Source organism: Odontesthes bonariensis, chromosome 3 (assembly GCF_027942865.1).
Source record: "Odontesthes bonariensis isolate fOdoBon6 chromosome 3, fOdoBon6.hap1, whole genome shotgun sequence".
NCBI classification, from domain to species: Eukaryota; Metazoa; Chordata; class Actinopteri; order Atheriniformes; family Atherinopsidae; genus Odontesthes; species Odontesthes bonariensis.
Genome location: NC_134508.1, coordinates 1,639,352 through 1,656,109, shown reverse-complemented (window position 1 = coordinate 1,656,109; position 16,758 = coordinate 1,639,352). Strand labels below are relative to the sequence as shown.

Sequence of the window (16,758 nt, the reverse complement as noted above, 5' to 3'; positions counted from 1 at the left end):
ATTTATTATTTTTTAATATTTACATTTTACACAGCATCACTTTTTCAGAATGGGGGTTAAATGAAGACAAAATACTGTCCGGTTCTTTATAAATCACAATGTTTTAATATGTATAAAAACAACAAAGAAAACACTAACAGGACACGGGTGTTCTATACATGAGCAGTCCTACGGAGACGGAGGATGTGAGATCTCTTCTGGGACTGCTGCGCAGTTTCAGCCGCTGATCCCAACCGGGGAAGTTCCCCCCCCGTGACGCTGGTCCGTGGTTTAGGAAAGAGTCTGCACACCAAACATGATGCTCACTCACAATCTGTACACAACATGAGGATTTACGTCTCTTCCTGTGAGCTTATCTCCACAAATGTCCACAGCGGCGATCAGTCCAGCCCCCCGACGTCGTGCTGTTTGTAGGACTGTGAGACCAGACTCCCTGCGGGGAGAAACACGCCGTCACAAACACGTTGCTACAGCGCTAACGTCCGGCAGGAAGGCCGAGCGCTAACTACTCACCTGGTAAAACCAACATCACTACAACAGTCGGCTCTTACTCACCACTGAGCTGAAAACACTTCCATCGTCACAGTTTAATTACATCTTACGGAACGGTGAATTCAATTCATATATAAAGCATTAATAAGCACAGTGGTGGAGATAAAGGCCAAGACACCAGAACAGCCGCCTGTTATTCCCTGTAAGGACCGCACGTTTAGGTTCAGGAGGCTGAGGATTGCAGCCTCATCAGTTTAAACCAACAGATGTAGAAATGACATTTTAATTAGGGCTGGGCGAGTTAACTCTTTATTATCGCGTTAACTTGTTAATTATTTAACGCCGATAAATATTTTAATCACACATTAACGCAGGTTTTATTTTGTAAAAGTCTGTTGCTCACAGGCTTTTATTTTTGTAAAAGTCTGTTGCTCACAGGCTTTTATTTTGTAAAATTCTGTTGCTCACAGGCTTTTATTTTTGTAAAATTCTGTTGCTCACAGGCTTTTATTTTGTAAAATTCTGTTGCTCACAGGCTTTTATTTTGTAAAAGCATGTTGCTCACAGGCTTTTATTTTGTAAAATTCTGTTGCTCACAGGCTTTTATTTTGTAAAATTCTGTTGCTCACAGGCTTTTATTTTGTAAAAGCATGTTGCTCACAGGCTTTTATTTTGTAAAATTCTGTTGCTCACAGGCTTTTATTTTGTAAAATTCTGTTGCTCACAGGCTTTTATTTTGTAAAAGCATGTTGCTCACAGGCTTTTATTTCGTAAAAGCATGTTGCTCACAGGCTTTTATTTTGTAAAAGTCTGTTGCTCACAGGCTTTTATTTTGTAAAATTCTGTTGCTCACAGGCTTTTATTTTGTAAAATTCTGTTGCTCACAGGCTTTTATTTTGTAAAATTCTGTTGCTCACAGGCTTTTATTTTGTAAAAGCATGTTGCTCACAGGCTTTTATTTTGTAAAATTCTGTTGCTCACAGGCTTTTATTTTGTAAAATTCTGTTGCTCACAGGCTTTTATTTTGTAAAAGCATGTTGCTCACAGGCTTTTATTTCGTAAAAGCATGTTGCTCACAGGCTTTTATTTTGTAAAATTCTGTTGCTCACAGGCTTTTATTTTGTAAAAGTCTGTTGCTCACAGGCTTTTATTTTGTAAAATTCTGTTGCTCACAGGCTTTTATTTTGTAAAATTCTGTTGCTCACAGGCTTTTATTTTGTAAAAGTCTGTTGCTCACAGGCTTTTATTCTGTAAAAGTCTGTTGCTCACAGGCTTTTATTTTGTAAAAGCATGTTGCTCACAGGCTTTTATTCTGTAAAATTCTGTTGCTCACAGGCTTTTATTTTGTAAAAGCATGTTGCTCACAGGCTTTTATTTTGTAAAATTCTGTTGCTCACAGGCTTTTATTTTGTAAAATTCTGTTGCTCACAGGCTTTTATTCTGTAAAAGTCTGTTGCTCACAGGCTTTTATTTTGTAAAATCCTGTTGCTCACAGGCTTTTATTCTGTAAAAGATGATGGAACTCGAGCCGATCTGGTACCTACACCGGTCAACATTATTTGCATTTCAACATCAACGAGCTCCGACTCCAACAACAGTCTTTCTCTGTCGGTCGCCATCGTTCACTGTGAGGAGGAACGGAGCCGGAAGGTGAACCACCAATCAGCCACATTCACCACAGACGTAAGAGATTGGGTCGTCTAACCGTAACGTAGCGCCGCCTACTGATCGGGAGGGGAACTGCCTCGGGTATCCGACAGCCCGACGGAGAACTTCGAAAGGTTTAACAGCCTCTGCGTTACCACGGAGACGGATAGCGACGGAGAAGCATACCGAGGCCTTTACTAAACGCGTGATTCTGGGACCCTAAACTTTTTTTGTTGAGCGTATACCCAGAGAAACAGAACTATAGTAGGAATATGAGCAGGCATTTATAGACCTCAGCTTGCTTTATGCCAAGAAATGTGTTGCATTATTGTGGAAAAAGATGTGCAGACCGAGTACTACTCAGTGGATAAGACAGATGTTAGAGAGAATAACTTACATATTAAAGGCTAAACGGTGATTATTTGAAGACGTGGAGCATCAGCTACATTAAGGACTTGGATTTAATAGATGAAGAAGTGGACGACTAATCTTTCAGATCCTGACCTTGTAAGATTTGTATGTTTTCTCTATATTTGTGTCTTATTTTACATTTATTAATAATACTTGTTTGTATATAGATTATCACCTCGGTTAACAGGAGGAGCGTCCTTGTTTTGAGTGTTTTACTTTTACTCGTCTTTACACAAATGCAGCGACTTTTTCTACGGAAGGTCAATGAAGATCTACAAATGTAAAGGCTGTATGTAAAAGTGTTAAAAACTGAAAATAAAAATAATGTGGCCAAAAAAACAAACATGGTTCTCTCTGTATTATTTTGTCGTTCTTTTCTTTTTTTTTTTTTTTACCATTATAGCATCTGTTTGCTCAGTTTGTTTTTCCTGTAACTCCCTCTGACCGGGACGACTTACCTAAATAATTTCCACCTTAAATTATCTATCCTTTGAATGTCCGACCTTATAGAGTATAAATAACATTTTAATAACATAAATAATGTAGAACTTGGCCGTAAATATCAGCCGTTTCTACAGATTTTTGGGGGTCTTTGAAGCAGTGGGAGAGCAGGAAGACTTTGGCCCGACCACTGAGCTCATTAACGACACCGAGCTAATAATAAATGATTTTATTTGTTTCTCTTTATATTCTTTTATGTATTTTAATGCTTCTTCCACTCCCTGCTGCAATGCTTTTATTTTATGTGAAGCACTTTGAAATGTTTGTATATGAAATGTGCTATATAAATAAATTTGATTTGAATCCTAAAAATCCCGTCGCGGTCACAGAACACAGGAAATGATTAAAACCAAACACATACATGGTCACCAGCGTCACACACACTGAGACAGAGAGGACGGACGCCTGAGCAGCACTGCTGCAGGCCGACATTCACGCCACACAAGAAGCCCACGGAGCGAGGCGGGGGAGGGAGCAGGAGGGTCAAAGGCCAAGCAGGAAGGAGATGTGGAGCAGTCGGCTATCCCGCTAGAAAACGAGCTAAACCAAAACCACATCAACATGGAAACATCTGCGCACCACAGCCCGACTTCACCCGATTCCAATGAGAGCAGATTATTCAGAGCGGGGCCGCGGTGAGCAGAGGTTACACCAGGAGAAAGCCACAGTCTGGGGAGGGGGGAATGTGGATGCATTTAATTAGCATTTAGCAACACAACGCATTCATTTTCCATGAGGCTGTGGGGCTGAAAGAAGAAACATTTGCAGGCAGTAATGCCCCACATGGAGCCTCCAGAAACTGGTGGCAACAACCAGTTTTACCGTCTGTGAGGCAGCCGGCTGTTCACGCTCAGTCAGAAATAATAAAGCAGTCTGATTATCTTCAGAGAAACAGCTGCTGTTACCTGAGACTGGACTGCAAGCGCTCAGAAAACTGCGAGCAAACGCACGGTTGATGGCAGCGAAAGGAAAAAAACCTATTTAAACAGGTTACCGTTGGTTTAAAATGACGTCACAGATCGTGAGACGGAGAATAAGTGCAGGTATTTCACCTAAAATAATTTTCAACACGTTGGGGATCTAAACGACTACTTTCTCACCTGAAAATGTTTCAAATGTTGCTAAAGTTTACAGAGTTTAGAGCTTAAGGGAAATCAGCTTCAGGCCGGCTGATTTCGGCTCGGGCAGGAGCGAAATGCATTGTGGGTAAACGCTCTGCATACTGTCTGATCAATGAGTATGTAGTATGTAGTATGTAGTATGCAAGTAGGGGTGGGCGATATGGAAAAAATGTCGTATCACGATTTTTTTTGCATAAAATCACGATTTCGATTTTTTATCACGATCTTCCATCCAAAAAAAAAAAAAAAAAAGACCAATTACAGTAGAGTTAAGTCGACATGCTGAACCACAGAAGAGCTAAGGAGTAAAAGAAAGAATTTGGCAATCAACACATTGTAATTCAACTGTAAGCCAATTCAAGATGAAAAATAATGATCTAATTAATGACATCTGACACAGTGAGAGTGAAGCAACCGGAAACAGAAAAACGAACCACTGATGACGCCTGGACTCCACCTCATGATGCCATTTAGCAACAGATGAGCAACGCTGCATGTTCATTTACTGCAGCCACAGTCACGCACTGCCATCACCAGAGCGCCCTAAAGGAATACTTTCCAACTGTGTAATGTTTGTCACGGTCGCGGTGCATCCCTTTTCTCTTGCACCGTAGTTAGCTTACGAGCTAGCGGTTTCCTCATCCGACCCGAGAGTGCTGCTGCTGGCCGTGAGTTTCTCCCGTGCGCCGCTATGGATGTGCATGGTGCCGCTGCTGCTGTTCCCATTCCTCTTCGCTATGATTGGTCGGTTAGGTTAAGGACACCCTACATCTGCCGCGGGAACCAGCATTTAAAACAAAATAATAATAAAAAAAAATCATTGCGCTGATTAGGTTTCTCTAATTTGGTAGATCGCCTGCGATTCTCCACTCTTCCTCGCCAGTCACGATTTTATATCGTCAGATCGCGCACCCCTGTATGTAAGTATGTAGTATGTAGTATGCAGTATGTAGTATGCAGTATGTAGTACGTAGTATGCAGTATGCAGTATGCAGCATGCAGCATGTAGTATGCAGTATGTAGTATGCAGTATGTAGCATGCAGCATGTAGTATGCAGCATGCAGTATGCAGTATGCAGCATGCAGTATGTAGCATGTAGTATGCAGTATGCAGCATGTAGTATGCAGTATGCAGTATGTAGTATGCAGTATCCAGTATGCAGTATGTAGTATGCAGTATGCAGTATGTAGTATGCAGTATCCAGTATGCAGTATGTAGTATGCAGTATGCAGTATGTAGTATGCAGTATGTAGTATGCAGCATGCAGTATGCAGTATGTAGTATGCAGTATGTAGTATGCAGTATGTAGTATGCAGTATCCAGTATGCAGTATGTAGCATGTAGTATGCAGTATGCAGCATGTAGTATGCAGTATGTAGTATGTAGCATGTAGTATGCAGTATGCAGCATGTAGTATGCAGTATGTAGTATGCAGTATGTAGTATGCAGTATCCAGTATGCAGTATGTAGCATGTAGTATGCAGTATGCAGCATGTAGTATGCAGTATCCAGTATGCAGTATGTAGCATGTAGTATGCAGTATGCAGCATGTAGTATGCAGTATGTAGTATGTAGTATGCAGTATGCAGTATGTAGTATGCAGTATGTAGTATGCAGTATGTAGTATGCAGTATGTAGTATGTAGTATGCAGTATGTAGTATGCAGTATGTAGTATGCAGTATGCAGTATGTAGTATGCAGTATGTAGTATGCAGTATGCAGTATGTAGTAGGCAGTATGCAGTATGTAGTATGTAGTATGCAGTATGCAGCATGCAGTATGTAGTATGCAGTATGTAGTATGCAGTATGTAGTATGCAGTATCCAGTATGCAGTATGTAGCATGTAGTATGCAGTATGCAGCATGTAGTATGCAGTATGTAGTATGTAGCATGTAGTATGCAGTATGCAGCATGTAGTATGCAGTATGTAGTATGCAGTATCCAGTATGCAGTATGTAGCATGTAGTATGCAGTATGCAGCATGTAGTATGTAGTATGCAGTATGCAGTATGTAGTATGCAGTATGTAGTATGTAGTATGCAGTATGTAGTATGCAGTATGCAGTATGTAGTATGTAGTATGCAGTATGCAGTATGTAGTATGCAGTATGTAGTATGTAGCATCAAACGCAGCCAAAGAGATGTTTCGTGTGTCTGAAATGAGCTCAAACATCAGCTCTACTGTCATTAAAAACTATCTTATCTCCAGAATGTGGCTTTCCATCAGGCGGGTCTCTGTCTGAGAGCTGTGTGGTTAGGGGTGGGCAGCAGTACAGGGTGGGGTTGGGGGTTGGGGGGGGGGGGTCAGTGAGGGTAACAGGGCAGCTAGCAGAGCTCCCACACTCAGCAGCATTAGCAGCAGCAGCCGGGGCAGTGGCATGCTTACCTGTGGCCAGGCCCCCCTCTGACCTGCCCTTCATCCCTCCTCCTCCTCCACCTCCTCCACCTCCACCTGGAGCAGAGCCCCCCAAGGCTTCGGGCAGCACAGGGAAGGAGGGCCGTTCGCCCCTGTAGGGCTTGGGCCTGAAGGGGAAGTCTTTGTCTTTACCTTTGGAGCCTTTGGGCCGGCCGGCTGTCTTCTTCTTGGACTTGCCATCCCCCTTCACGCCCAGCAGGGGGTGCAGCTCTGAGGGGAGAGGGGGTGGAAACATGGAAAATAAATAAATAAATCAGCTCCAAACATCTCTGGTCTGACGTAAATTTAAAAAAAATATTTATGTATGTATATATATATATATATATATATATATATATATGTATGTATATATATCTGTTTGTGTGTATGTGCTAGGGTGGGGCAGGGTGGGGATGGGGGCTGCTTTTAAACATGTATAGCATGTTTGTGCTACATTTTTAATGCATGAAAAGTGCTTTATAAATAAAGTTTGATTTGATTTGATAAAAGGACAAACTGAAATAAACATCTGTATTCAAACAGAGTAAATGAGAAGAACTAAGAGGTGAGTAAAGAGCAAGTTGCTCCCAGGTTAGTGCTGTGGAAATGCTCATTATACATGATAAACATGGAGGAAATGTTGCCCCTCCATCAACAGTACATCAAACCTGAATAAATATATGTTTCAATGTCACTGCAACATTCCTAACTCTCCATCTTGGAAATATTCAGATGGATTGAGTAAAGCTGATAATCAGCTTCTTAGGTAAAAAGGCCTTCACAAAACGTTGGCTCCAGAAAAATGCCCCCATTACAGATTACTTTTGTTGATATTGTAAAACAAACTGCACGTCCTGGAGCAAATGACCGACTCAATCCGACTCCAGAAAGATGAAAGGTGAAAAACGATGGCAGAAATGGCCCAATGAGTGAGACTGTTTTAACGTGTTGTGTATGATATTCTGACTTTTTAAAATACTGACCACCCCCAGACCTTGAATGTGTAATTGTTCAATGTTTTGTACTATAAATAAAGAGTTTAAAAAAATAAAAAAAACCCTGGATCAATAGTTAAATAAAGATAAATAAAGTCCCTGCTCTCGATGTATAAACCTGCCATCGCTCAGCTCCCCTCTCACCGTCGCTGGGCACCCCCTGCAGCTCGATGGTGGTAGTGCGGGCCTTCTTCTTGGCGGGACCTCCTTCAGACGACGGCTGCCGCTGCTTCTTGTCTCCGCCGGTCACGGCGTCCTCCGGAGCTCCGCCCTGGACCGACGCTTCGGGCGGAGGGCCGAAGGGGTTTTCCTCCGGATCCTCCACCTCGGGTGCGATGGGCAGATACAGCAGAGCCTTGTAGTCCTCCATCTCCTCGTCGCTGCAGACGCAAAACACAAATAAGAAAACCTAGCAGAGCTCTTAAGCCCCGTTTCCACATTTAAATTATTTTATTTGTAGCACATTTCATGTACAGAACAGTTCAGAGAGCTTCACATAAAATAAAAGCATTGCAGCAGGGAGTGGGAGAAGCATTAAAAAAAATACATAAAGGAATATAAAGAGAAACAAATAAAATGATTTAAATGAATTTAAAAACCAGCAACAGTCCAGATAAGTTCAAAGATATCGTGCAGATTTCATGCACAGACACATGAGAACAGAAATGTCTTTAACCTGGACCCGGTGAAGCAGCTTTTAGCTGTTATGCTGCACACAACTGGAACAAACTACCAGCAGAACTGAAATCAGCCCCAACTGTGAGCACTTTTAAATCCAGGTTAAAAACATTTCTGTTTCCGTGTGCTTATGGTTGAGTTCCTTTAAATCATTTTAAAGCATAGTGCTATAAATCCTCTTCTTCTTTGATTGCTTTTAACTGTGTGTTTGAATTTTTATTCTCTTTAAATTGCTTGTTTTTATGCTGTTCTTTTAAATGCCTTTATGTAAAGCACATTGAGTTTCCTGTGCTATGAAATGCGCTGTATAAATAAAGATGCCTCGCCTTGCCTAACAGTCCTGAACTAAAGAGGCTGAGGTCGATCATAGCAGAGTGACAGGACCGGTACAAATACAGACATAACTGACAACTGATGGCTGAGGTGAGACTCTACTGAGAGCTGAACTAGCATCAAGCTAGTTTCTGGCACTAAAAAGTGAGACTAAAAAACAGTTTGGATCATTCACAGAAGCCTTCAGAGCAGAGCAGCATCACAGAGCTAATAACTTTGGGAACTTGTTTCATACCTGCTGCAGAAAGCAACGATGGGATCGACAGAAGTCACATCTACTTCTTCATCTTCTGCAGCGTCTGCGCCTGCAACACGACAACCAGCACGTTTCAGAGACATCACGTAAAACCTCAAATGTTTTAAGGACACACTGCACACCATGCTGAGATATGCCAAGTTTTCAGCTAGCAGCTCTTTGGGAATCACCTTGTTGCTGCAGAAATCCTGTTTTCTGTCTGTCACACTGTGTTATCTTTGCTGTTTTTCACACATGCAGCTAAAGAAATGGGAACAAATCTTAATTCCAGTCTAAAACCCACAAAGAGCTTCTAGATTATTCATTTCTGCTGGCATAAAACAGTTTAATCATTTCATTTATATTAATTGTTCCATAATTAGTCATTAGATTATATCTTATATTCCTTTTTTAAGCTTTAAATTGAATCTTATTTACTTTTTCTTGATGTTGAATAACATATAATTCTTATTATTGTCTGTTTTTTTTCTACTTTTAGACGTGTTAACGTTCATTTTTTTGGGATTAGGATTTTTTTAAAACTGAATTTCATATATTAATTTGACTCTTTTGGTAACTGAAAGCAGTTTTAAACGTAAATGTACAAAAAAGTTGAAACTATGAAGCTGTTTTTCACAGATGCAGCTAAAGAAATGGGAACAGATGATGTGTCTCTGTGACAGGCTGCTGGGAACAAAGTGCCTAAAGATCCAGTTTAAAATGTGGACACAACACTGGTTCATCCCTTGAGTTAGGAGCCTTTTTCCTGCCTGGATGGTTCACAGCTCAGAGTTAAGTGGCTTAATGAAGAAAAAACACATTAATCTGAAAATGAAAATGGATGAAAAAGGCAGAAAATGTCCAAATAAAAGCTTTCGATCGAGACCGCTGTAAAATATAACAGGAAAGTCTGACTGCTTGGAAGGAAAATATAAAGAAATGAGATCTGGATCAGGACTTCTGCTCCATCTTTTGTTTACATGAGTTTAAATTAATTTACTTTATCAGTTCCATCTAATAGATTTGACTCAACAAAGTGGCTTAACGAAGAAAAAACACATTCCTCTGAAGATGCTCAGGTACAAGGACTGGACTGAAGATGAGGGAAGAAGCAGAGAAACTCTGAGAGAGCTTCAGGAAGCTGCAGAACTGCTGATCATTTTAACAGATTACAGGAAAGTCTGGTGTGAGGTGAACAAAGACATTTGCACAGAACTGTAACCTTCTGTGAACCAGCACTCTTCAGGCGTTTCTTACCCGTCTGCTCAGGCTCACTCTTGTCCTCGTCCTCAATGTCAAACTCTGACTCCCGCTCCTCGTACTCCACGTTCTCATCCAGCTCTTTAAAGTCCGGAGCAAAGGCGCTCCAGTTTTCCTGCAACACACCAACATTCATGGCAACAAAACACCAGGTTGTGTCAACTCAGTGCTGCATGGATCTGAACCAAACTGAACTGAATAAGAAGCTGAAGAAGCCTCTGCCTGAACACACTTCCCCTGCACAGAGCCAGCCTTCCTCATCGGTTTGTTCAGTTTCTTTGAGTCTCTGCAACACAGACTGAGCCCATCATCTTGCTGTTAACATTGAAGGACCCAAGTTTCCTTAAAAAGTAAAGTCTGCTCTTGCATTTCAAGTCTAGTCTGCCATCCAGGTAAACCTCCAGGTAGTCCTCCACCTCTTCTCCAAGGATGGAGACAGTGTTTGGCTTCATCCTATTTCCTCTTAAAACCCACAATCATCTCTTTTGTCTTGTTTACATTAAAGGTGAGGGGATTGTTACTGATGGGAGGTTTAAACATTGGTATAGAAGGGGAATCCCTTCTTATTGTTCAATTTCATCGAAGGGAGAACTTGATAGTTTTCAGAAAATTTCGGATACATATGGATTGGAAAAATCGGATCTCTTTAGGTGTCTTCAAATCAGGTCTTATTTTAATGATGAGATAAAACCAACAGAGGAATACGAGCCCAACTTAATTAACATATTCATTGACATGTACAATCTACCTTAGTCTAACCTTATCTGTTGAGTGTTTCTTATTGGATCGAATACGGGAAAAAGGACAGTGTTGAAACAAGTTTCTTATTGTCCTTTTTTTTGTACATGTCGACAAAAATATTATTAGCAGCCAGCGAGAAAGCTGTAATCTGGAAATGGCTGCAGGCTTCACCTCCAACAGAGAGACTGGACAGATGTTGGGACAAATATTCAGAATATGGAAAGGATGAGCTTTTCACTAAGTCTACAGATCGATAAGTATTCGCAATACTGGGAAAAATGGATTGTGTTTGTGGCCACGAGAGATGCTGACTGAGCCATTACTGTATGAACCGAGTTGCATCATCAGCATAATGTCTGTTTGGATGTGGAGGTGACCAACTGTTTGTTCTGTTTTTCTGTATGTTGTTTCTTTCTATAAAAATAAAGATGAGGTGATTGTTCCCACGTGATGCCACAAAGTGACCAGTTCCCTGAAACTGCAGAGTCATCAGAGTGTTTCTGGAGGAAGTCTGAGGTGTGCAGAGTTCAGAGAAACGCTGAGAGTGCGCCCCCTGTGGTGCTGACCACCTTCTCAGCCTCACAAACTGTGGTCCGTTTAGTCAGGTAGTCAAAACGGGTTTAATTAACCACAGAGATGTGTGTTTGAAGCTGAATCTGTCAACCTGTGCATTCATCTACATCCCTTTTTTTAACTGTTAGTGTTCACGTACCACTTGGTTCTGAGCCCAGATGGACACCACTCCACTGGAGATGGAGGCGATGATCGGTCGAACAGGATGCCACTGGAAAGAGGAGTTTAGTATAAAAAAAAAAAAAGCTGATTCTAAACAACACGCCATTTCAACGGGGCTGAAAATACCCGGACAGAAGTGTCTGTGTGAGTGTTTTTAATCTCTCTGTGGAGAGCTGCTAACATCCTTACAGCGACGTCGAGCAGCAACTCTCCCCTGGTTCCGTGCAGGATCTTCACCAGGTTGCCGATGCTCTTCTCCCAGATGTAGAGGGCGTGCTGCCTGGCTGAACCGGCCACGATGTACTCGCCGTCACCGGAGAAACAGCAGCGCTTCCACGGCGTCCTGAACAGAGAAAAAAAAACACCACGAGAGGACATGAGCAGGATGTAAGGAACCAAAACGTAACGCCACCAAAGACAAACTCTGTTTAAAGTCAATTCCAGACAATAACCACATGAACAAAGTCAAACAGAGCAGCTGTTAACCCCCAACGTCAGACAAAGCACGAACACATGGAGTCCCGCAGCATCGCGGGGACGTACCTGTTGACCAGGTCCTGGAGTTTCTGCATGGGCTCTGGCTCGCCATCCCGGCCACAGGTCAGGATTTCTCTGCCGTCGTACACCCGGATGATCCGGTCTGCCGTGTTTATGAGGAAGCAACTGCAGAGGCGAAAGAAGAGGGAGAATCAGACGAGAAAGCTCTTAGAATCCCGTCCCAGGTGAGAGACAACTTCTGAAGAACAGAGCAAAGTGTTGAGATCCGCTTTGAGTTTCATCGTTTTCTCCAGGTTTCGATGCCCCGTTGCCTCTCACCTGCCCTTGCGCGCAAATTCGATGGACTTGATGGCGGTGGTGTTGCTGGTGCCAGTTGTAACTCTGAAAGACGCCACCAGCTCCTGAGTGTTTGTGTTCAACACCAGGATCTGCAACGGAGAAACAAAGGTGAAGACGACAGCTAAAACACCTTCAGAACGCATACGAGAACCGTTTGGAGTGTCAAAAGCCGCATTCGGACAGAGCAGCTCTAATAGCTGCCCTTCCCCAGCGGAACTGTTTCAGTCTGCATTCCCACATGAGTCGGACCTGATAGGGACTGATGCGACGCAGCCGTCTGCGACAGCGACGTGTTACTTTAGCGCCACATTCAACAACAAAACAGAACAAAACAAAACCGGTAAAAGTAAGGAGAGAAGAAACACCACAAAGAAGCTAACATGGAGAGCGGGGAGGCCACCGTGTTCATGGTCTGCATGATGGTGATATTAATCATGGAGGATCACATGGGGCGTCTAACATGGAGGCTGGAAGAGCTCACAGAGAGAGTCAGGAGACGCAGGATGGAGCGCAGGCCGTACTTCTTGGTTTCATGAAGGAAGGAGAGCAGAGCGCCGCAGACAAAGGAGACCACGTGGAGGTTTAACTTATTAAACACGCCAAGGTTGTGTCCGTGTCGTATGAGGAAACATTTCAGCCTGACAACATGACAAGGGGCGGAGCTACCGACCACCAAGGGGTGGAGCTACCAGCCACCAAGGGGCGGGGCTACCGGCCACCAAGGGGCGGAGTTACCGACCACCAAACACCTCCGTCAGATGTGTTCCTATTGAACCCAGAACAGACCCAGCTGAGGAGAAGGAGCTGAAATGGTTCCAGGCACTGAGGGCCGGGGTCCCTAGTTCCTGTATGTCCGAATGAGGGAAAAAAACGTTCCTGAAAAGGTTCTAGGAACTGCAGAAGGTTCCTGCAGTGGGAGTGAGCCTAAATATGAGTAGAGGGAAATCAGCAAACATCCTCAAACCTTATTGGATCTGATCAGTGATTGTAAAGAAACACTAACATCCAACAAGGTTTTAGATTCTAAAGTTTTCTAATTCCACGCAGAGAAAAGGAAGAGTTCAGGGTGTGTTTAAAGCGGACCTTTCCTTTGGCGTTCCCAGTGTAAATGTATTCTCCTCGCCTGTCGAAAGCCGCCACCACATTCAGGTCGGAGTCATCGTCCACAGGCAGGACGACGTGTTTGGAGTCCGACAGCGTCAGCAGGACTGGGGCCGACTTCATGGGACACACCAGCACCTTGTCCCTGAAACACAAACACGACAACTTGATCGTATTAAATATATACGAGACAAAAAAAACCCACGGGGGGCCTCACTGCTTTGCAGGTCCCTCACATGTCTCTTGGGTGGCACTGAAGTTTCAAGATGGGCGAGGGGAAGCGGAACCTCTGGTCACAGTCTCCAGTCAGCACGTCCCACTGAGAGACGATGTTGTCTGTGGAGGCGCTCACCAGTTTGTGGCCGTCTCGACTCCAACTGGACACAAAAACACAAAAACACAAAGCATCCTCAGACCGGGCTGTTTGAGACGCAGGTCATAGGTCACCTGTATTAGATTTAAAGTCAGTTACTCAAACAACACAACTGTTAAACTGCAGTTCGTGATTCTACGAATCAAACGGTAAGAATACCAGAGGCTTGAACAAAGGCAACGGGGCATCTATTTCTAAGGTTTCTATTTTAAGTTTTTTTATGTTGTTTGGACCGCAGGAACCTGGTTCTGAACAGAGTTCTGGGGAGACATTCAGCCCCAGAGGAGCTCTGACAGGAAGGCAGTAAATCTGAAACTTCAGGGCTTGCAGCACTAAACATTTGAACTGGACACATATTATCAGTATTTTATTTCTGCCTCAGTTACTTTCTGTTTAATATCAACAATAACTTGTAAAATCTGTTAACTATAAGTTAACAGTTTTAACTGAACAATAACTATAATACAGACATTTCCTTCCTGCACCACAACCTGAGCAATAAACCTCTGCTCGATTCACAGCAGTGAGTTGGAAAAGCGCCCTCTGTGAGACACTGTAAGACAAGGCCGTTGTTCGGGTGAAAAACTGACGAGTCTCACCATAACGAGCAAACTGGGTGGATGTGTGCGCTGATGATTTTGGCAATCCCTCGTGTGAGGAAGTCCCAGATGACAATGCGACCATCGTTGCACCCCACAGCCAGCAGGGTGCCCCAGCGGTTGAAGGTGCAGGTGAGGGCCATGCTGATACAGTCCAGAGTGCCATCTGCTTCCTATCAGCAAACACGCAGAATCAATACAACGCACACCACAGACAGAGATTCAATTTGTGGTGGACTTCAAAATATACAGTCACAAAACCCAGACGACTTTTAATGACTCCTCAAGCCCACGTGAACTTTAAAATCTGGTGTCTTACCTCTGGATAGTTCTGCCCGAATGATTCTAGGAGAGAAGCAGCAAAGAGATTTATTACGAATATAAAAACATACTCGAGACCGCTTGTATGAAGACCTGTCATTCCTCAAAAAACACACCAGTGACACTCAGGTGGGACTCTGAGAAGTAACCCGAAGTTACCCGACAGGGTAAACATTATCACTATTGGCATGATGTGAACAGGACTAATTTAGATTAATTTATATGATTTAAATGGATTACAATTGGCTTGAATTGGAATGTGTCATTAAAGTGTCATGAGAACGCATTTGTTGTGATGTTGTAATAAATTAAATAGAATTTCATTCAATCAAAATGATTCAGACGATGCGCAGTAATACACAAGCCCTCATATTTCAATGGCTTTGGTTGGAACTGAATTACTTTTTACATATAAAGCGGATGTACATGAAACATCCCCGGGGGTTAAACTTTATTAATCTGATGGTTATGTCTACTATTTGGTTCAAATAAAAAGACAATTTGTTCTGCAAAGCTGAATATTCACCAGGAAAAAAGTAGGAAACTAACTAAGATCATAATCATTTCTCGTTTGAATAACTTTTTACAACTTTTAAATCAGTTCTAATTTTTAAAACTTTCTGTTTGTGAACACCTAAAAGATGGTGTTTCTATTTACTTCTTTCTCTAATCCCAGAAAACCTAGTTAAAAAAACACACTTAATTTGAACAAGATATGATGCAAAGATTGTTTGCATCCCCTTCTGAGATAAAAACAGAAAAAAAGGTTAACTTTTCATCACTTCTCCAACCAGAATGGCAATTTTAGTACAAAATGTGAATAACTACATAGCAGCTGTCTCATTGTAGGCACGGTGTATTATATATTTAGCAGCTAAACGCATCGCAGTCTCGTTTATTTATCAATAACTAATCTAATTCTAACCTAAGTGATAAATGTATGGAGGCTAACGTTAGCCTACCTGCGCTTCTATGCTTTAATTTCCTGACAAATATCTAAACATCATAATATCTCAGACTAAAGTTTAGAAAACAGTTCGGTGTGAAATATTTCACATAATTTAAATGAGCGACTGAAACAGCTGATATACGTTTTACTTTAGTTATAAAGTAGCCGTTATCATGCTAGGCTAACGAACTATGCTAACCACAACAACCGCACAGCATAAGTAATTACGGACAGTGAGATGCACAGAAAGTGTAGAAATATCTTTAGATAATTATTACCGAGCAGTTCAAGATTCATTGTTGGGGCGCTTAAGGATCCAAATTCGTAAAAAACAAAAAAACAAACACTTGACTTTACTGAGTATTTCAATTAAATCCACTCGTTTTCATTCACGGCTGCTGGAGACTGGCGGCTAGCCTTCAGTGAAGACCCCTTCTTCTTCTTCTTCTTGTAATTTATTGGCGGTTAGCATCCGTAATGTTGCATTACCGCCACCAACGGTACAATTATGTAACTGCGGGTGTGGAGCGTCGACGAAGGAGTTCAGTGAAGACCCCAAACATTGTGACCGAATATGTGCCTGAATCAAATGAAAACTTTCTCTCTTTTAATTAAAAATAGTCTATTTTTTTTCCAATGTACTTCTTTCATCTATCTATCTATTTTAACACGTGTTTTGTTTAACTTGATTAAGGTTGATTATTGAAATACCAACAGGAAAAGTGATTATGACGTTTCGGACCCTTTTCGACGACGTTTTTTGACGTTGATGTCGACTAAAAAAACAACAGAATTATTCACATGTTCGCTCTCTGTTTATCGATCTGTCTTTTACAAACATGATGCTGGACATTTACTGGTGGAGTTTTCTCTTGTGTTTGATCTAACTTGTGGGCAAACTTTTAACTAATTTAACTAATTAATCTGTTCTTGTCTGCTTAGTAATACATTTTTAAGCACTTGAATCCCATGTATGTTGAATATGGTGTTTTTATTCCCTTTTGATAAGCTTTGGAATAATTATCTTGTATAT

At 42.0% G+C, this 16,758-nt stretch overlaps 1 protein-coding gene across 2 annotated transcripts; it reads right to left on the bottom strand.

Annotated features, from left to right (window-relative positions):
* Nucleotides 1-82: 82 nt before the first annotated feature.
* Nucleotides 83-16,228, bottom strand: rbbp5 (retinoblastoma binding protein 5). 2 transcript variants are annotated; one of them, XM_075460061.1, is made up of 14 exons: nt 16,004-16,228; nt 14,775-14,800; nt 14,456-14,628; nt 13,720-13,860; nt 13,466-13,628; nt 12,362-12,471; nt 12,089-12,208; nt 11,735-11,888; nt 11,523-11,594; nt 10,067-10,184; nt 8,810-8,879; nt 7,708-7,943; nt 6,560-6,799; nt 83-433 (listed from the first exon to the last, which is right to left on the bottom strand). In XM_075460061.1, exons 1-14 carry the CDS (start codon nt 16,020-16,022, stop codon nt 381-383), a joined length of 1,695 nt encoding a protein of 564 aa, XP_075316176.1. In that variant the 5' UTR covers nt 16,023-16,228; the 3' UTR covers nt 83-380. The 2 variants fall into 2 exon arrangements, with proteins under 2 accessions (XP_075316176.1, XP_075316177.1); XM_075460062.1 differs by having other exon boundaries at nt 6,722-6,799; nt 16,004-16,226.
* Nucleotides 16,229-16,758: the final 530 nt, after the last annotated feature.

Coding starts and splice junctions, on each gene's coding strand:
- rbbp5 (XM_075460061.1), bottom strand. Junction 12,209..12,361: donor GAATTTGCGCGCAAGGGCAG/GTGAGAGGCAAC, acceptor TCGCCTCTGCAG/TTGCTTCCTCATAAACACGG. Junction 11,889..12,088: donor CTCCAGGACCTGGTCAACAG/GTACGTCCCCGC, acceptor TTCTCTGTTCAG/GACGCCGTGGAAGCGCTGCT.